The following is a 19,193-nucleotide window of genomic DNA, read 5'->3' as shown; positions in this document are numbered from 1 at the left end:
TTGCGAGTTTCGCCCAAACCCAGCATTCGCCATCAAGCCCGAAAACGTCGTGTCGGACGTCATGGTCCGCCCGTCACCCCCTGACCCAGACCGCCCTACAAACCGTGGTGGTGGAGCAAGGTGGCCGTTCCCCGGCATGAGCACGTCGATGGTCTCTGTCGAACCCGCCTTTGGATGGTCAGAGAAGTACGATGGATTATGTCTCGGCTGCTCGTCAGTCGGGTTCAGGATGCGTGTTGGGTTGAGCGGTTTGCGCCCAACTGTCGTGTTGGAATACGCGGGCTCTTTGCCTTTGGTGCTTATCCGCATGCTTCGAGGTAATGGAGTCGGTGTGTATACGGAGGAGCCGTCGTCGGTGGCCAGGCCAATGGTCAATGGGTTGCTGGCAGTGGTCGTTTGCATGTCGCTTGGAGCATAATGACGTGCCTGGCCAGCTCGACCTGGATTTGATGCCGCCATGCCGCCGCCTGGTCCACGGAGAAGACTGCCGTATGATTTCTTGGGCGATGGGTTTGGCCGAGTGTAACCATATGCATGGGATGTGTTGGAAGTGACTGTGTTGTTGCGGTTCAAGGGGCTCTTGCTCTTTGGAGAAAAAGGAGATCCAAGCAGCGTCTGATCGATGCTTGCATTTCCCGAGCTGCCAGCGTCGCGGCGCAGAAACTCCGTTCTGGAGCTCATCTGGGGATGATAGATGGGGTCACTGACTGTACGCGAGACTGGTCCAAAGTCTCCACTGTATCGAGGCTTCTTCGGTGTTCCTCTTCTTTTGGCACACCAAATGGCTAAAAGCACCAACAGAACCAAGGCCGCAACGCCACCGACCACACCTCCGGCTATGGCACCCGTCTTTGAATGTTTCTCCTCCTTTCCTGAAGATGACGGAGCGGGCGCTGCCGAGGCAGACGCTGTTGCAGATGCTGTTGCAGATGCTGCTGCAGATGATATTCGACTTGTGGTACCACTGGGACTTGATACAGACAAGGTGGCCGTCGCGGTAGCAGAGGCGGATGCTGAGCTGGTTTGGCCTGATGAACTCGAGCTGGTGTCTGCAATCGCGCACAGTTGGTTGTCATTGCACTCGTAACCGAAGGGACAGCATTTCGAGCCACACTCAGTTAGGGTAGCCGTAAGGTTGGTTGTGTGAACCGCATTGGAGGGGTGCAGAGACGCGTTCTGCTGGGAAATGTCGCAAGTGATTGGCCGAATGAGGTTGCAGTCCTGTCCCTCCGGACAACATATCACCGTTGTCGATGTTCCCCTGGATCCCTCATCATCCTGGAAGCCCAAACAATGTGTCTTTGCCGGGCAGCAAAAGCTGTCGGGGAATTTGCTTCCGCACTGGGAAAGCGAACTGTCTCCACCGCACGTCTCTGCCCGCCGGAGTAGTCCAACTTGGTACGCCGCGCCAATGGCCACGGTGAGTGCATTAGCTGCTGGGACAGTTGCAGAGGCCAAGCAGACTAGCGATAGCTTCTGGAGACTGGGGGAGGGCGCCATGCGATGGTCGATCGTCTGCGGTAAGGGATGGTAGGACTCGAAGAGAGGGAAGACGCAAGAAGAGTACAACACAAGAGAAGAGAGTTGACCTTTGAAAATTTGTACGAGAGGTGTGCACAGGTAGTGGTTGATCCAGCGGTAAAGTTGACGCCACGTGATGGGCGCTTAAGTGCAGCAAAGCAGTGGGTACAATATAATAAGGATCCAGATGGTCAAATGACGTGGGGATACAGCAGAAACCAAGCATCAGGATCACCAGAGTCATTTTAAAGAAAGAAACAAACCATTGACTCGATCATGGCTACCACGTAGGAAGCGCATGCTGGCAGCCTCATGGGGAAAGACAGCAGGCGTCAACGGGCGAGAGAGTCTCAGCGCGAGACGGCCGAGGCGCATGACCTGGCCGGCAGACGTCAGACGCGGGCATTGAAGACAATGAGTCTTTCATGGCGGGTGGTTCTGCTTTGGCGCTGGGACATGCGTGTGAAACTGGAGCGAGAGAGTTGTGTCGTCGGTTGGACGAGCGCGTCTCCGTCCAGTCGCCGACGACAGACGCACGGACCCTCCGCTTGGTGCATCATTCTCAAGATTTCCAGCTCCACATGCAGCCCGCCCCGTCACCATCACTCCAGCCATGATACTCGCCCGATTTGCACGTCAACAGCAGCCGCTGCGTGCTGCTGCGCGATGCTCCGTCAGCCTCACCTGCCGTCCAATTGAAGTCCCAGTCTGTTTGCTAACTTGGCTCCAGCAGCGCACCTCGCGGCTCTCGCAGCGCCGCACCTTGGTCGTCCCGCCCAAAATCGAGAACACCCACGATACATTCGTCGAGAATGGCATTGGTGAGAACGGAGCAGTCATGTCGGCTGAGGGCTTCAAGATCGCCTGGACGGACAATATGCAACATTTGAAGGACCGGCTCAACAAGGCGATAACAGGTACGGCCTACGCGCGGATGTTGCAACATTAGGGTTGGCGAAGCATGAATAATAACAATCAATCGCACAAGGCAAGGCACAATTCGACAACCAGGAAGCTCAGGCCATCATCATCCTGGCCGCGCGCAACCCGAGCGACGCGGCCATCTTCAACTTCGCCTCGACCATGTTCAACAACCACTTCTTCTTCAAGAATCTTGTACGTCCAAATCCACAGGATAAGCAGGCCCGCATGTCAGGCAGGCTGACCTTCTTCTCTCCCCAGAGCCCTACTCCCAAAGTCGAAGTCCCCGAAGAACTCAACAATAGCATCACCAAATCCTTTGGCAGCGTCGACGGCTTGCGGCGAGAAATGCTGGCCACGGCCTTCCACATGTTCGGCCCAGGCTACGTCTGGCTCGTCTGGCACAAGCAGAGCAACGGGCGCCCGCCCGAGTGGAAGATCCTGGCAACGTATCTGGCGGGCTCGCCCCTTTCGGACGCGCACTGGCGCCGGCAGTCGGTCAACATGGCGACCGAGAACATCGACAGCTCCGCCGACGTGACGGCCGCAGCGAAAGAGGCCCAGGCGGCCCAGGTCCCCAGCGGCCAGCAGCAGCACACGACGCCGCAAAACGACGTTGGCTTCATGGGTAAGTACAGCGTCGAGGGCAAGAAGCAGGCCACGCGCTCCCCCGGCGGCGCGGACATCACGCCCGTCCTGTGCGTCAGCACGTGGGAGCATGCCTGGCTGCCGACGCACGGCATGGCCGGCAAGGCAAGATTCCTCGCGCAGTGGTGGGAGCACGTCAACTGGCATCAAGTTGCTGAACTGATGCCCAAGATCCAGACGGGCTCTGCTCAGGACTGGTTTCCAACCACCTCTTCACAACAGAACGCCGCGCTCCGGAATTAGGGAGTGAACTTGTTCGAGTTGACCAGGCGGGCAGGAAGGCTGGCAGGCACGCCGAGCGGGGTTGGAAAGAATTATTTTGCGGCGAGGGCCATGGCATTTTCCACTTCTCAATCTGTAAAATACGATGCGGCTGGTGGTGAAAAGTACGTGAGCTGTTCGGAGAACATGTATGTGAGATGGGGGGAAGAAAACACAGACGGATGGATGCAGACGTAGACCCGTTCGTCACCGCTGCTGCCTCCCCTCCGACTTGGTGAGCAGCATCTCAAAAAGACCATGAAAGAAGAGAGAATGTAAAAGCAATCAACCCGCATCTTGGAGGTCTGTGTTATAGCAGCTAGACAGTCTGGCTGGTAGCTGGTTGGATCCAATGATTCTCCGCGAACAGACAGACGGCATCTTATCTCATCTCACATTGCAAATATACTGATGAAGATCGAATCGCGCTTTCATCATTCTTTCTTTCTTTCTTTCTTTTCGCCAGTGTGACGCCACGCTATGCTACGCTACGCTACCATTCTACAGAAAAGGGAGTGAGAGAGAGAGCGTGTGTGTGCCATGTCTGGATGGTGCAACATGCCGCCGCGCTCGATGCTGGAAAGAAGGTCAGGAAGCGGAAGGAAGGAATGAAGAAGGCTTGCAGAGAAAGTGGAAATGTACAGAACGTGAGTGCAAAACACGCTGCCTCCTGTCTAGATATCTAATCAAACCGAGCTGAATCGAATCCAGATGCTATGCCAAAGCAAAAGCAGCGTCAGGGAAGGGAACGAAGGAAAGTAGGTAGGTACAATGCTGAACTGAACAAGGCTTATGTATGGACTGGACTGTACGTCTGCCGAACATCCACTAAACCAACGCCTCGCCCTCAAGCAAGCGCATCAAAACGCCCGCACCAGGTCCTCCCGCCGCCACCGCCTCCCTCAACTCCCTCGGGGCAACGCAGCCAGCGACACGGCGCTCCTCGACAACGGTGCCGACGCTGAAGCCGCCGCCGCCTCTGCCGCCGCGCCCACGACGGCTGGGCGTGCCCGGCGCCGCAAAGCTGAAGGAGCTGCTGCCGCCGCCGCCGCCGCCGTTGGCCGACGATGACGCCTTGCCCGACGCCTCGACGGGCGTGACGAGGGACAGCGTTTCTAGGCTGCCCAGGACGTCGGCGAACTCGGTTGATGTGAGGGGCGCGAGCAGGTTGTCATGCCGGCAGAGCGCGGCATATGCCGTGTAGACGTGCTTGACGGTAGGCGCCGCGACGGCCGTTGCGTGTTTGGAGGGCGTCGTGGCGGCGTCGCCGGTTGACGCTGCGAAGGCGGCTTTGTCGCGCAGTGACGTCTCGAGCGCGGCGAGTGCGCAAAGAACTGCTTTTTGCTGCAGGTTAAGCGCCTTGAGGCGCTGGTTGGTGCCATTGCTGAAGACGGCGGCCGTCACGCGCGCCATGTGTGCAATGGTGGCGCGCGGCGCTGTCGCTGGCGTCAAGGCGGAGAGCGACATGTTGGCTTGGTGGAGTGATTTTGCGGGCGAGCGGTTTGGCGGAGACGAGAGGTTGATGTTTTCGATGAGTGGAGTCTTGCACGGGCTGGCCGTCTCGGAAGAAATGTTGTCGGACGCAGCTTTGACGTGCTTGTCGCGGGTTTCGCTTTCAATCATGTCGATGACGCGCCGGCAAATGTCAAAGGCTTTGCGCAGGTCGCCTGTTTGTGCTGCAACCTTTTTGGAGAGGAACATAATGGCCGTGGGGTGTATGAATGGCACATAATCAGCCGGTGCTGTCGTGGCCGAGGGCATGAGGCTTTTGAGCTTCGATGTAATCACCGAGCCGATTTGAGCAGCGGTATAGGGCATGAATGGAAGGAGACGCGGTTTGAGTCCTCGAGACTTGAGGCGCGGGAGAAAGCGGTCGGTAAAGTCCAGGGCATTGGCAATGCCCAGCAGCACAAGGCTCGACTTTGGCTGCATCGACCACTCGAAGACATTGTACAGAAGCTCCAGATCCAGCTCCAGGAGGTAGTCGACTTCGTCCAGACTAAACACGTACGAGGTGTCGCGACGAAACAAAATTTCCTGCAGCGTATCCTTCTCCGCGCCCTCGAGAACCTCGTCATCCTCGCCAATTTCCTCCAGGAGCTTGAGATAGAGATCATTGGCGCTTTTGACGCTCATGCAGTTGATGTAAGCGCGCTTGACATCTGCATCGGCCTCCAATTCTTGGCCAATCTCGTTCACGAGGGCGCTTTTGCCGGTTCCAGGCGGCCCAGAAATGTACAGACAGCCAGATGACTTGGACAAGGCGCGCTTTGAAACAAAATCTCGCAGTTCGCTTCTTTCCTCATCGCGACCAATCAATCGGCCCGGCTGAGATCCGCGGATAAAGAGCTGTCGAGCCTCATTGTACACAGTCGGCGCTGAGGATTTAGGAGTGGTTGGTGTGCGCGGCGTACGCGGCGTCAACGGCTTTCCGGCAACAAGCACGCGGTGGCGAGGAGTAACGGCGACCTTGTTGGCGAGGGCGTCGCGATGGCGAGGCGTCGAGGGAGTCACGGTCTGCTTTTTGATGTCCGTGCTGGCGGACCTCGACTTGGACTCCTTGAAATGCGCATTGATTTTTGCGGGCGACAACGCAACCCTAGTATCCGGGGCACCATGCTTTGCGGGCGTTGTGGTGGTCGAGCGCGTCCGCTTTGCGGGCTTCACGTCGTCGCTTTCATCTTTTACTTGCACGGCCTGGCGAGCGACGGCATTCAGCTTTTTGGGGGTCACGAAAGGGTTCTCCTTTTCGTTGGTGTCGAAAATAACGAATTGCGAGCGCCGTGTGGTGCGCACGTTGGGCTGTGGTGCGTGAGCTTCCTTCTCTGCTGCTCAAAGTGTTAGTCGCGACGCGTGTTTGCTCGAGAAAAACCAGCGCTGCAAAGCTTACCTGCTGACCGCGGCGAGGAGCGGGTGCGCTTCCCTAGGACCGAGGATACCATGGTGCGTCGCGTCTAGAAGCAGTAGCTACGACGGTGGCAGATTAGGAAGTTGGTTGGTGTTGAGTTGGTGGGGTGAGAGGTGTGGAAGGAGGAGTGGAGAGTGAGGAAGCTGCGGTGGGATGAATGAAGGAAGAGCTGCCGGGATTCCCGTCCCGTCACCAACGCGACCGGGACGCGTCGCGCTCGAGCAGGCGCGTAGAGTGCTTCCGCTTCCGCTTCCGCTTCCGCTTCCGCTTCCGCTGCTGCTTCCGCTCTTGGCTCTTGGCTATTGGCTCTTGGCTCCTGGCAGTCACAACTTCCCGTCGGTCGCCGAGTCCAACCAAAGTTGCAGGCTACGCGCCCGCAGCACAACCTGCCCAAATTAGCTGAAAAGGAAGTATTTGCTGTCCTCGCCTGATCATCAGCCATCTCGGCACATCCTCAGGGCGCCCGACCCACAACTCCCGCCGTCGTCCCCAGCCTCAGCTCAGTGGTCCCGAGCCCTAATCCACCAACCCCACGTCCAACGAAAGTGGACCACCTTGCCCGTCTGTTCATCACGGCTGTCAATCGTGAGCACCTCGAAAGACTGCCTGGTCTGGTCCAGTCTCCACCAAATCGAGTCGTCATCTCCGCGTCCGTTGCCGAAACCCTGGCCTGGCCCTGTTGTTGCTCACTTCCTCCAGACCCACCACGTCAGGGCACGCTACCAACCAAAAATCGTCATCATGGTGCCCAACCCCCCAAACCAGCAGGACGCAAACGTCGTCGTGGCGAAGCACATATCCAAAACCGGACTGTCGGGGCTTTTTTTTCTTTCCTTCACGTGCGCCGATTGCTGGCCAGTCGCTTCTCATTTCTTCTGACCCCTTGCTAGTTAGCCTTTGCCATTGATTACTTGCCTTCCCCGTCCGTTCCTGTTCATGTCCTGCTCGCCTTCTCGCTGTGCCGCAATCAAGCAGCGGTCCACCGTCCGCGGAACATTGTTGGTCACGCCGAACCCATCTATGTAGGTGCTAGTCAGGTACCTGGCAAGAGGTGTCCAGGTTCGCTGTCAAGCACAGCGCAACTTACCTGACCTGACCAGCGCAGAACCCGAGAAATCTTTTCTCCTTTTCGCAAAGACATACCACAAAGCTGCAGAGCCAGATCTACACAGTGCCGCCGCCTATCCGTCTATCCGTCCATCAGTTCAGACAAGTTCGGACGACAATAACCCAAAAAATCCCCCCAGCCGCGCGCCGGGAGCCAGACACAAAAGCACGGCACCATTAGCCGCCTGCGGGGCGAGCGGCCGCCGCGGGGCTAGACTGCGCCGGACTTCCGCTCGTTGGACTCCTTCCTCCCTTTCTCGCCTAGTCACGTTGCCAGCCAGACTGCCGTGCCACTGCCGGCATGGCATCACGCGCCTCTCGCCTCGCCTCGTCTCGCCTCGTCTCGCTTCTTTTGGCTGGCTGGCTCGCTCGCTCCATGTCACCCTGTCGGTACTGAGCGGGCCGTGCGTGGGTCCTGCGCTGTGTATCCACTGGCTTGCCTGCTCGTTTGGTTGGTTGGTTGTTCACTTGGCGCGTGGAGGGAGCCAATCAAGTGGGCGGGGGCAGGCTGTCCATCTCCCCATGGTACCTGGTTAGTCAGGCAATCAAGAGACTTATTTTGGAAAAAGAACGAGCACGCAAGTCAATTCATCATGAGTATCGAATTTTTCCGCATTTCCTCCTGCCAAGAGCCATGCTGTCTGTGTTTCTACGTACGGAATTGGTGGATAGGTAATCAACATCACATCGAAGACTGTCAACAACCAGCGCAAATACTCTTCTCGTCCCAAAGCACTGTGAGCGGTGCGTCCGCCCTCTTTCCTCTCCTCTCCGCGCGTCGTCTACTTTACTCTGGCGAGAAATAGAGAGTGAGAAGGAAAATTGAGAAGAGAAAGGTGAAAGAGGAGACGGGGACGGAAAGGAAGAGGAAACGACAGAATCAATATCAACGCGCCCCCCCGTCCGGATGAGGGACGAATGATGCTCCCATTTTGGTCTTCCGTTGGTTCATTGTGCTAGCTGCCCTGCTTGGTGGTCCCGTCCCATCCGTCCTGTCCTGTCCTGTCCTGTTCTGCGCTGTAGAAGAAGAGTAAGAGAAAGCAGAGGAAAAACAACGTATCATATGATTGATGGGTTGGCATTGGTGGCCAGCCGTTGAGAGCAGAGGAACAAATAGATGAGATAAGAGTTGGAGTACTAGTATTGAGGTCGTAGCTGTCGTCATATTGGGTAGTGCACGGTTGGGTTGGGTGGTGAGTCGTATTTCGTTAATTCATTGGACGATGGAAACCGGGATGTGGAAAAGGAAACATGAAAAGAGGAAGTTCTCATGCTAACTAAGAGGGTATAGAGCAGCCGTCCCGGCAGACGCGCGAATCTGCTTGCAGAAACAAGAGGAGAAAGGCATTGGTGCAAGACGAATGGATGGAAAGGAATATCGATGCACAAATTCGATAGCGTGGACGTATTTGGAGGCGCGATCGTGATGTGAAGAGTGGAGAGCGTGATGAAGAGACGAAGGAAGACGTATCGGTGTCAGAAATCGACCGGGGGGCGAGCAAAAGGAAGATAGAGATGAAGGATTTGGGTGGGCGGTTACGACGAATGTCGATAACGATGATGATAATGATTCCCAGCCACGGTCCCAGATAGACGGAGCGGCGGCGCTTGGCTCAGATGGCGTTGCCATTGACCTCGACCTCGTACCCCTCGCCCTTGGCCTTGAGCGCCTTTGCCAGCATGAGCTCCCTCATCCAATCGATCCGCTCGTCACGCGTCTTGACGGCAAAGTGGTGCGTCTTGCCGCCGGCGACGGCCTTGCGCATGACGCTGCTGCGTTCGCCCTCGCCACTGGGACCCGTCGGTACCAGCTGAAAGGTAAAGGCGGCGTTGTTGGGCGCCGTTGACGACGAGCCGTCGCCGTTGCTCTTGGACGATGACGACGACAGCTTGAGGCCCTTGAGCTTGGCGGCCAGCTTGTTGGATGCCAGGCTCGAGCACCCCACGGCGTACTCGTCGACGTCGATCGTGTCGAGCGCCCGCGTATCTGGCAGCTCGTTGGCGTGCATGGCCAACCGCGTGCCAGTGAGCCGGAAGTGGTGCTCTAGCCACTCGTGCCGGAGCAGCTTGGTGCGGCGCTTCTTCATCCACCCTGCGTGGTTGACGCCCGGCAGACTGTTGCCCTGGCCCTGTGCCTGCGCCTGAGCCAACAGATGGGCCTTGAAGTCCTTGATCGAGTCGGCCGACGAGTCAATCGACGGCTTGTGGTTGCTGGCCACGGCTGTTCGCCCCGACGCGCTGTCATGCAGCGTGACCGAGTCTTCGGACTTGGGACTCAGCACTTCGCCTTCATTAACCACTGGCAGCGTGTACGATGGTCTTCGCCAGTCGACCGGCCGCGATGCTGAACGCTGCACGGGGTCGCGGAACTGCATGCTCGGCGGCACCGACTGGCTCACGTCTCGCTGGATCGGTCCAACCTGGATGGCAGTCACGGGCACGTCCATCTCGGACGCCGGCGTGCCAAACCTGTAAATTCCAGGCGAGGCGTTGGTGGCGGAGCGGCACGGAGACATGGCAACGTACTCGGCCGGGTGCATCTGTTGGGGTTGCGCACATGGCTGATGAGCAGACGCGGAACGGGGAATGTTCAGTCTGGGGAGGTTCTTCAAGTTGGCGTGCGGGCCAGCCGACTGCTCGGGGAAGTGAAGCGGTGGGAACATTTCGTATGGAGGAGTGGTGGGCTGCTCTTCGGGAAATTGCTGCATGTGCGGCGGCTCGACGTGTTGGAAGTTGAGGAACTGCTTGACATTCTCCTGAGGATCGCGAGACTGCACACCGCGGAGAGCCGCTTCTTGGAGGGGATATGAAATGTCGGGCAGCTGGCCAGGGCCCATCAGATCAGAGGATGCAACGACTGAAGGAAGAGCATCGGACTGCGGGCGGTAGACGTTGTCCACCACCTTGTTTGCGGTCCCAGCATTGCCAGGGTCGCCTGCGATAAAGATTTGACCTCCTTTCTCGGGGGAAATTGGGAAACCGTGCTCTTCTTGAATGCGTTGGAACAGCCTCTGCTGCTTGCGCCACTTGTGACAACGTTCTCCTTTGGCACACTTGTGGGGCTTTGGAAGGAGCTGTTCTATTGCGACAATCGAAACGGACTCGGCAGGGGTAATGACATCGTCGCTAGCTTGTCGATGCTTTCGACCTTTGCGTCTCTTTTGACCACCTGGGGAGACTGGGGTCATGGCGCCGTCATTGTCGTCGCAATCGTTGCGATGGGCGCGCGACCTTGACCTTTCAAGATTGCCCGTCCTTTCTCTCGTACTTCTGAACCTGGTAAGGCCAGTGCAGGGGCGGTCGGCATCTTGAAAGGGTGTGGGAACAGGACTGATGCGGCCCTTGTTGCCGCGAAGCGCGTCAATGTGGTTCCACAGCTGATGTCTCTTTCCGAACGACGAGATTTCGAGCTCCTTCAAGTCTTCGAATTGCATGTCGAGCAGGACAGCGCCCGTAATGTCATGCTTTTCGAATTTTTCGACAATGGACTCTTCAAACCCCAAGGTGTACATCCAAGACACGACCTGCTGCGCGCTCCAGAATCGCACATCGTTGGGGTCTCCTTCTTCTTCTTCGGGCTCCTCTGCGGCCCAAGGATCGCAGGAGGAAGAAAAGGAAGCTTGCTGAGCCGGCATTGTGCGAAACGCAGTCTCTGAACGGAAAGATGGCTCTGTTCGGAAAGCAGTCTCGGCCCGGGGCATCGAGCTTCGCGGCAACAATGGAGACATTTGGAGAGCATATTCGTAATTGAACTCTGCCGAAGACAGTGAAGAGCGAAAAAGGTGTGGTCCCCTTGGGCCTTCTACCGTTTTGCTATCTTGTTGTGACAGTTCAAAGTATGTTTGTCGATGCGAGTGCGGCGTGGGCACTTCATCATATGTCGATATTGTGGTTTGGCTCTTTCTGCTCTCGCTCTGCTCGGCGTTAGTCTTGTGTAATGATACTGCAGAACGAGACTTGCCGATTCGTAGCCATATTTTTGCGAGTCTTCTTCAAACTCGCTCGAGTCATCCTCGAATTCGGTATCGAAAATCTCGGTCGCTTCCGAGACGGGTCGTGGTTTGTCTGAACGCATGGCGAAAAAAGGTTGCAGTTTTCCGCGTTGGAACATTTCAACGCCAGGCTCCAAGGGCGTTATGGGTGTTTGTACCTCCTGCATTATGCTCACGTCAGGGGGAGGCACAGGTGCAGACGATAAATTCCCGTGACTTACCATGGCCAGTCAGCATGAAGGATGGGGCGCCACGGCGCAGGTGTCAAGACTCGAGGCTCAGGACAGGAATTTTCAAAGAGGCACAGTCGTCAGCGCCGATCTACAAGGGCGAGGGGGAGACGAAGCAACAAGCGGCGCCCCGGGCGAGCAGCGCGATGCGCGACTTTTAGCATACGAAAACGAAGGGCAGACAGAGGGGACGCGGTGTGCGATGGCCGCCAGCACCAGCATGAATTGGTAACAGAGTCCTCACGGTAGCATCTGTCGAGAGCAGGTCGCAGTCCAATCCGCACGACTACCTGGCATGCACGCGTGCATTTGGCCCGTCTCGTCGGCGCTTACATAGGGCAGCCATTCGAGCATCCCGGACGGCGTGCCTCATTCGCCGTCGAGTTGCTGCAGGCCGCCATAAGGGCGCGAGATAAGCTCGCTTCGGCACCACAAACTCGACCAACGTGCAGCCCGACAAGCCACGGCTTTGCCGTTTTGTGCCATTTGCGCCCCTTGTGTCACGGTGCCGACGGGGACTGAGGTACAGACACTGTAAATGTACATACATGCAGTGTGCGCTCTGTCGTCGTATCACCCGACATACCGCAGAGAGGCCGCCCTCAGGCACCGACCGACTGACCCAGGAGGCAATTGAAGACAACGTGGGCCGCGCACACTAGTCGGTGTGGCCTGGTACCTGCTGAATCGCTCAGTGGAATGCAGTGACAATGGAATGCGGTCGACAATGGCGGCAGATCCGTCCAAGCTCGGGCGGTGATCTCTCCAGCTTCCCGCCGTCAATGCTGAGCATCGCTGGCCTCTTGCGCGTCAAAGCTCCAGGCGTGATCATCGCCCAAGCGAGCGAGAGCAGCAATCACCTCCATCCGCTCCCAAGAACCGGGGCAAAAGCAAGACTGAGGCACAGGGGCAGGCGAGAATCGCGTTGCGGGTTGAGTGACGAGCGAAGGTCCCCATCCGTACCTGTAGCAAAGCGGAGTTGGCATACAATAGCGCAGCAAGGTCCAATTCCCCCAATGCATGCACCCACGCGCAGCCGAGTCCCCGACGCGGAGGCCAAAAGCATTACAGATTCGCTGCCGCAAGCCACAGCAACCTCAACGTTGTCGAATCTCGCTCCTCGTGTCACTGCAGCAATTCCCGCGGTGACGACTTGGACTCCTTTTTCCCTCCCCACGAGCGTGTTCTTGCAGGTTGACCAGCTGGTCGGGTCGATGCCGAGCAGACCGCTCCTTTGCTGCAGCGTGCACGTCTGCCCTTGAGGCCGGGCGGCCTCGAGCAGGCCACCAGACGGCACCTCTCCCTCTCCTCACATGACTGAGGGCGCGATGCGGAGGGGTCTGGTGCAACGCGGCGAGCATTGTTCGGGAGGCAGAGAAGCACGCATTCTGGGTCTGGCACAGCTGCCGTGCGCCATGGTACATGGTCGACGTGGAGGTGAATCCAGTCAGTCAGTTCGCTCGTGTGCTGCGCATGCTTGGCTCGAACATGGCATCATGCCACGGCAGCAGGCAGGATGGAGGGAGGGGGTTGGCGTTGGCGTTGGCAAAAAAGCAATGGTTCGGGGTAGCTGCAGCGGAGATTGACTTGTCTCTCTGGACCCACGTTGAATCACTCAACTGCCAGGGCATGACGCAGGCCGGGACGCATGGGCTCCGAAGCCGAATACATGAAATTTTTTTCATGGTACCTGGAAGACATTGTCGGCACCAACGGGCGTGGGGAGGAGGAGGAGGAGGAGGAGGAGGAAGAGGAGACGAGGTCGAGGTTGGACACGGCACGGAAACAATGGGATCGGATGGGATAGGATGGGATGGGAGGGAGGATGGAATTGAATTGGGGTGGGAGACCAATGGCGAGAGAGAACAATCAGGTGGGGACGTGTTTGGTCGTCGACGAGAGGTCAGCCGGCCACACATGGGAATTTGCACAGCAGCCAATCAGCGGGCAGAAGAGCATTAGCAGCGAAACGTCCAAAGTGGCTATTTTGGTGTGAGCTAATTAGGGGCGCATCCAACAGGGCTTAGTGGCAATGTGTCCCGCAGCAGTAGCAGCCGTTGATGGTCCTGGTCTTGGTTGCGCCATTGGCGGGTGCAGGGGTCTCCAGCTTGAGTCCAGTCACTGGTCCCTCTCGACGACATCAATGGATTGGTTTACCACTGCTCTGGTCGACGAGGCCCACTTGCTCCAGCCTCCTCCTCGTCTTCCTCCTCCTCCTCGTCCTCGTCCTCCTCCTCCTCCTCCCCCCAACTCCACCTCGCCTCATCCTGCCGGATCCACCTCCACGGCCGAACTCGTTGCAAGGTTACACTCACTCGTCCACCCGCTGCTTGTGCTCCATGACCTCTCGAACCTCTGGCTCACCTCTCTCAGGCCTCCCCCCCCCCCCGACGTCGTACTGAAGAAAAACACGCCTTCCTGCTTGAGCCGTGACGTCTCTGCGCCAGTCATGCCGTGAATCCCCTCAGCACTCATGCGTCCGCCATCGGCCAACCGGGTAGCATGACCGTCACAGCATGCCCTCCCAAACAGGCAGCTTCACGGCTCGACTACGCCGTATTTCGCTCTTCTTCCGCCCCCTGCCTGTCCCTACCAGGCCTGATCTGCCCCGGGTCAGAGATCGCCTGTCGATAACATCCAGCGGGGGCCAGATATTGGCTAGCCAAAGCGTGCACTCATCACTGCATGCATGCATGCATCCCGGCTCGCTGTGATGAGCAACCATCCACACGCCCCACGGCCAATTGCTGCCGCACCTCGCCCTCCACCACCAGCACCCCAGGCCCACCGACTAAGAATAGATTTGTCGCTATTAGCAGCCTTTTGGCCATATAAGCTACGAGCCCACTCCTCCTCTGGCAACCTTGGACAGCCAGACTGCAATTAATTTGCCCTCTTTCTCTGCTCGTTTATCCCCCCCTTCCCCCACCAAAGTCCGCGGGTCAGACTTTGGCTTTACCATCATTACTTTAATAGAACCCCCCCCCCCCCCCCCCCCCCCCATACTGTCCCTTACGGATCCCTCCCGCTGTGCATTAGCGTATTTGCGCATCGTCGCGCTGTTTATCGTCTTGATATAAACACCCCCTCAGTGCTTCCGGCCCCCCCATGTCTTCCGTCACCGCTGCTCGGTCTTCCTCCAAATACGCCTCAACCATGGCCGGAGCAACCACTTCAACCTCGTCCACTCCAGCAACCTCGGCGCAAGCCGGGGCCAAGAAATCCTCCAACAGATCCCACAAGAGGTCGAGGACTGGTAAGCTATCCCCCTCACATGACTTCTTCACTCGAGTCACTCACCATTGCTATCCAGGATGCTTCACTTGCCGTCTGCGGAGAAAAAAGTGTGACGAAGTCAAGCCTGGCTGTAAAGCTTGCAAGAATCTTGGCCTTCAGTGCCAGTACAAGAGGCCCATGTGGTGGAGCGACCAAGGAGAACGTCTCGCCCAGAAGGAGAAGATCAAGAACATCATCAAGCGCACCAAGCTCACCGAAAAGACGTACAACGCTGTACCCATCAACGCAAACACCCCTCCTAGCTTGTGCAACTCGGTTCCCACCTCGGATGGCTTCTCCGACTCGGTGTCCAAGACGAGAGCCGCTTCCGTTGACTCTCAACTCTCCGACTTTAACCACATGTCGCCGCCTCAAATGTACGGCATGAACATGTCGCTGCCACCTTACGAGCCTGCTTGCCCGCCTTATCCTGGTTTCGCCCCATATGAAGTTGACATCAAGACCGAGTGCCAGACCTTTATCAATGACATCCCCACCAGACGCGACTCGACCATTTCCAGCTTCAGTGCTTTCCAACCACCCTCTGTTGGAGGATCGATGGCCCCAGAGAGCTGGGTCCACCAAGACTTCTTCGAGCAACAAGAAGAACTTTTCGAGGAGCCTTTGGACTTTAATTTCTTGGAACTCCCGCATGGCTCGGCAGTGCCTTCATACCAGGCCATCATCCAAGTCGACGAATGCGATCAGCCTCTGCTGAACCATTTCATCGACAAGGTAGTGCCGCAAATCTTCCCCGTCCTCGAGGTGACTCAGTACGGCTCGGCTCGGGCAGAGATGATTTTCCCCGCTCTCGAGTCGAACAAGTCATTTCTCCACTGCTGTCTGAGTCTCGCAGCGCAGCACATGGTGTCCACTCGGTGTGCCCAGGACAGTGATGAAGAGCAAAAGATGATCGAGTCCGTCTTGGACCACCGCATGAAGACCATCAAGGAGCTCTGCGACGCCATGGTGGCAGGCACGGAGCCCGCTCAAATTCTCGAGTCGCAGCTGGGAATGATCCTCTTCCAATGTTCTGTGGGCCTGCCAAACGATGGGCTGCAAGACCCCATTCCCTGGCACCACCACTTTGAGGGTGCGTCGGATGTGATTAATCGCCTGGACCTGGCCAACTCGCTTGTTGCCTTGAACGGCAAGCCCAACGCACAGATTCCATTCAACATCACCCTCGCTGCGTGGATTGACATTCTCGGTGCGACGATTCTCGGAAGATCGCCAGTGCTTGCGGACGCCTATCGCCAAAAGATGCTGGCTGGTGCTTCAACCGGCCTTGCCGAGCTCATGGGATGCGAAGACCAAATCATGTACTTGATCTCGGAGATTGCCTGTCTCGAGTCCATCAAGCTAGGCATGGATGACAGCACGCTTTGCTCGCACATCACGTTAGTCGGAAAGCAAATCACGCTGACTGAACAAAATGCCGGGCCCATTGGCAGCTGCTACTCGTCTTCTGGCGCCATCAAGCCGAAGCAGCTGCGTCACAACATGACGGCGCTGTTTCGCATTGCTGCGCGCATCATGCTCTGCAGCATGGTTCCCGGCTTCAACAGGCGGCAGCCCTTGGTGATTAATCTGGTCGAGGAGCTGACGACAGTCATGGGCTTCATTCCTGATGGTGCCGACGGCCTTGACAAGTCCCTGGTGTGGCCCCTCCTCATTGCGGGCTCGCACTCGCTTGAAGGGTCAGGCTTCCGGGCCATGTTCGCCGAACGCGCCGGGCTCATGGGCGAGCAAGCAGAATTCGGTTCATTTGGCCGGATGAATGAGCTCCTCAAGGACGTTTGGACCATTAACGACGCCAATCTCGCAAAGGGTGACGAGGAGAACGTCCACTGGCGGGACGTGATGCAGCAAAAGGGCTGGGACTTCTTGTTGATCTAGAAGCCTTGTCCTTCTCCTGTCATCCTGGTCTCTGGTCGCTCCTCCGCGGAAGATTGGCGTCAAAGCTTCGACGACGAGACGGCCGAAACCCCCCCCCCCTTGATACCTGGACAACGGCAAAGTTTGATTCCTTTTTTTATTTTTTTTTTATTTTTTGCACATAATCGGACATGCTATATACCCACGTTTGTAATTTTCTCATCTCCCCGTCATTCTCTTTTTTCATCTCTTCTTTCTGGCGTTCTAGATGGCACATGTCCCTGCGGGGACGACGGTGTTTGAGGCGAGGAGACATTTTGGACATGAACAAAAACCGCGTCGATCATGCTCCGAGCTTCCTTCTCGAATGATTTATCATGACGTTGATGGCATGGATGGGATTTCCTGGAGCAGTGGCAGGTTGCCGATTGGGCCCCCTTTGCGATGGGAGACGATGGCAGGGCAGGCGGTGGACCGGGAGAAATGGGCAATTTCGCTCGCATCGTGTATAGTACAGAGACTATCTACGGACGGGGCGGCCCAACAAGCCAGGCGGCATGGCGCTCCGGAGCTGGAGCTCAGCAATGGAAAGAAAGCAAGCAAGCAAATCAGTTCAGAGAGTGCAGTCGGCGGTGTGGTGTGCGCTGCGGGCTGCGTGCCAAGCGTCAGACTGGTTCCAAATTTAGATCGACAGCCCAAGACGTCGAGCGGACCGCCGGCCGACAAGCTCACATAGGAGACCATGGCATCTGTGATTCGTCCTGCTTACAGCCTGTACGCCTGTCGAGGCACTTAACTACGTCGCCTGACAAGAACCTCTTCTGCGACCGCTATATATCGGTAGTCCCAAAGTTAAGCTCTCGCATACCTGCGCGTGCTGCATTCTCTCGCACCATGACGACGACGACGACGATGCGAGCCTTTGACCCGGTCGACACCACCTCCGCCACCGACGGCCAAACCAAGGACGAGGTCGAGTCGCCGAGCCTCTCCAATTCCAACGCCATCGCCCGTTTCGAGTTCGAGGCCGGCCATGGCCAGGAAGGCACCAAGATCCTCATGGTCGAGTGGGAGGACGACGACAACACCCGAAACGTCCGCGGAGACTGGCACATTTCGTGGGAAGGCAAATCGACCGTTCTGCCTGCTGACGACCAAACCTCGAGCGAAGTCAACCGCCTCTACTTTCTCCTGCCCCCCGGAGTTGCTGTTCCGCCGGCCGTGCGCTTGACCCATCGCCCTGCGGACGCTTCGAAACCCGTCGTCACCTGGCAGACAAACTCGCTGCCCGCCATCTTCCCGCCCGAATTGGGAGCGTCAGCACGGCAGGCTGGGAAGAAGGGCGTGTTGCACACAATCTGGGCCAAGCGTCGGTTGCAAGCCCTGCAAAAGGAAATCGACACCGAGTCTCAGAACAACGTCGAAGGCATCGGGTTTGCCATGGCCATGCAAGAGCAGGAATGGATCGAGCAAAACTTTGGCGTGTCATCGCGGCCTAGCATCAGCGAGATCAAGACCGACAACCTCGCCACTCTGAGCCCGAGCAGTCCGCGGTCTCCCGGAGGGGGCCGGCTGATGGAAAAGCTCAAGGGTCTCAAGATTGGAACAAGCGAGCAGGAATTGGCGGCGGCGGCGGCGGCGGCAGCAACGACGACGACGACGACAAACCCTCTGTCTCCGGAAAGCTCTGACGTCGCTGTCTCGTCCTTTTCAGCCTTCAAGGGCGAAGCTCCAGCAGCGCTGGGCACGATAGAATTCACGCAGACACGTCCAACGACGACGACACAGTCACAATCACAGCCACCTCGGCGGGTGGCGACAGCGGTCCCGCCGCCGGCCGCAATCGCGCAGCAGCAATCGTCTGGAATGGCTTCGCTGGACGCATTCACCGGAGGCTTTGCGCCAATGGCTTCATCCAGCAAGACAGACGATGAAAAAGAGGACGACTTGTTCGCAATGCCCATAAGTCCGCGTAGCCCGGAAATGACCAAGAGCCCATTTTCATTCGCAGCCAGCGACACGCTCAAGTACTCGCAAAAGACAGAAACAGCATCGTAGGTAGTAGATGCGAAGAGCGGAATTGGGACTCGGAATGTACATACAGGAGGCGTTGGGGAAAGGGCGCTCGATATACCATGCCATTCTTTGGACAGTAGCAAAGTCCTGCCAGGCTTGTTTCTTGATTATCAATGGAAATTCAACACAGCAATTCATGCCTGTGTGCAATTGCAGCCATGATTTCGTTCCCCTTACCCCTCACCCTACTCTCACCCCTCACATGTCCATGACACCTACCCAGCCCACCCACGGCACACACGGCAGTCCCAGGTCGGCGCTACGCCGGTTCGTGGACACGCACGGACCCCCTTTAGCGCTCGCACCCAGCCCAGGTCAGCCCAGGTCAGCCCAGGTTCCTGAGGTGTCAGGTCCTGGAGGTCGGCCAACCTCAAC

General features: G+C 57.4%; 6 protein-coding genes across 6 annotated transcripts; 3 read left to right on the top strand and 3 right to left on the bottom strand.

The window, feature by feature from the left end:
• Positions 1-95: 95 nt before the first annotated feature.
• On the bottom strand, positions 96-1,500 carry IWZ02DRAFT_436901 (uncharacterized protein; the record flags this gene model as incomplete). Its single annotated transcript, XM_066766575.1, has 2 exons — positions 96-168; positions 191-1,500. The coding sequence occupies 2 exons, from the start codon at positions 1,498-1,500 to the stop codon at positions 96-98; spliced, it is 1,383 nt and encodes a 460-aa protein (XP_066618380.1).
• Positions 1,501-2,120: 620 nt separating this feature from the next.
• IWZ02DRAFT_463033 (mitochondrial 37S ribosomal protein mS42) lies at positions 2,121-3,789 on the top strand. The gene is made up of 4 exons (XM_066768318.1): positions 2,121-2,194; positions 2,252-2,438; positions 2,510-2,637; positions 2,704-3,789. The coding sequence occupies exons 1-4, from the start codon at positions 2,135-2,137 to the stop codon at positions 3,331-3,333; spliced, it is 1,005 nt and encodes a 334-aa protein (XP_066618379.1). The 5' UTR covers positions 2,121-2,134; the 3' UTR covers positions 3,334-3,789.
• Positions 3,790-3,913: 124 nt separating this feature from the next.
• Positions 3,914-6,392, bottom strand: IWZ02DRAFT_101211 (cell division control protein Cdc6). The gene is made up of 2 exons (XM_066761243.1): positions 6,242-6,392; positions 3,914-6,179 (listed from the first exon to the last, which is right to left on the bottom strand). Exons 1-2 carry the CDS (start codon positions 6,291-6,293, stop codon positions 4,180-4,182), a joined length of 2,052 nt encoding a protein of 683 aa, XP_066618378.1. The 5' UTR covers positions 6,294-6,392; the 3' UTR covers positions 3,914-4,179.
• A 2,363-nt stretch (positions 6,393-8,755) lies between these two features.
• IWZ02DRAFT_101129 (SAM and PH domain-containing protein) lies at positions 8,756-11,940 on the bottom strand. Its single transcript, XM_066761242.1, has 3 exons — positions 11,580-11,940; positions 11,328-11,519; positions 8,756-11,280 (listed from the first exon to the last, which is right to left on the bottom strand). Exons 1-3 carry the CDS (start codon positions 11,580-11,582, stop codon positions 8,980-8,982), a joined length of 2,496 nt encoding a protein of 831 aa, XP_066618377.1. The 5' UTR covers positions 11,583-11,940; the 3' UTR covers positions 8,756-8,979.
• Positions 11,941-14,744: 2,804 nt separating this feature from the next.
• Positions 14,745-16,763, top strand: IWZ02DRAFT_385728 (fungal-specific transcription factor domain-containing protein; the record flags this gene model as incomplete). Its single annotated transcript, XM_066765422.1, has 2 exons — positions 14,745-14,844; positions 14,902-16,763. 2 exons carry the CDS (start codon positions 14,745-14,747, stop codon positions 16,761-16,763), a joined length of 1,962 nt encoding a protein of 653 aa, XP_066618376.1.
• Positions 16,764-17,654: 891 nt separating this feature from the next.
• Positions 17,655-18,800, top strand: IWZ02DRAFT_385899 (uncharacterized protein; the record flags this gene model as incomplete). Its single annotated transcript, XM_066765435.1, has 1 exon — positions 17,655-18,800. The coding sequence occupies one exon, from the start codon at positions 17,655-17,657 to the stop codon at positions 18,798-18,800; it is 1,146 nt and encodes a 381-aa protein (XP_066618375.1).
• Positions 18,801-19,193: the final 393 nt, after the last annotated feature.

Source organism: Phyllosticta citriasiana (assembly GCF_038021145.1).
Source record: "Phyllosticta citriasiana strain CBS 120426 chromosome Unknown IWZ02scaffold_17, whole genome shotgun sequence".
NCBI classification, from domain to species: Eukaryota; Fungi; Ascomycota; class Dothideomycetes; order Botryosphaeriales; family Phyllostictaceae; genus Phyllosticta; species Phyllosticta citriasiana.
Note: the sequence above shows the minus strand (reverse complement) of the source record. Positions and strands in the feature narration are given on the sequence as shown.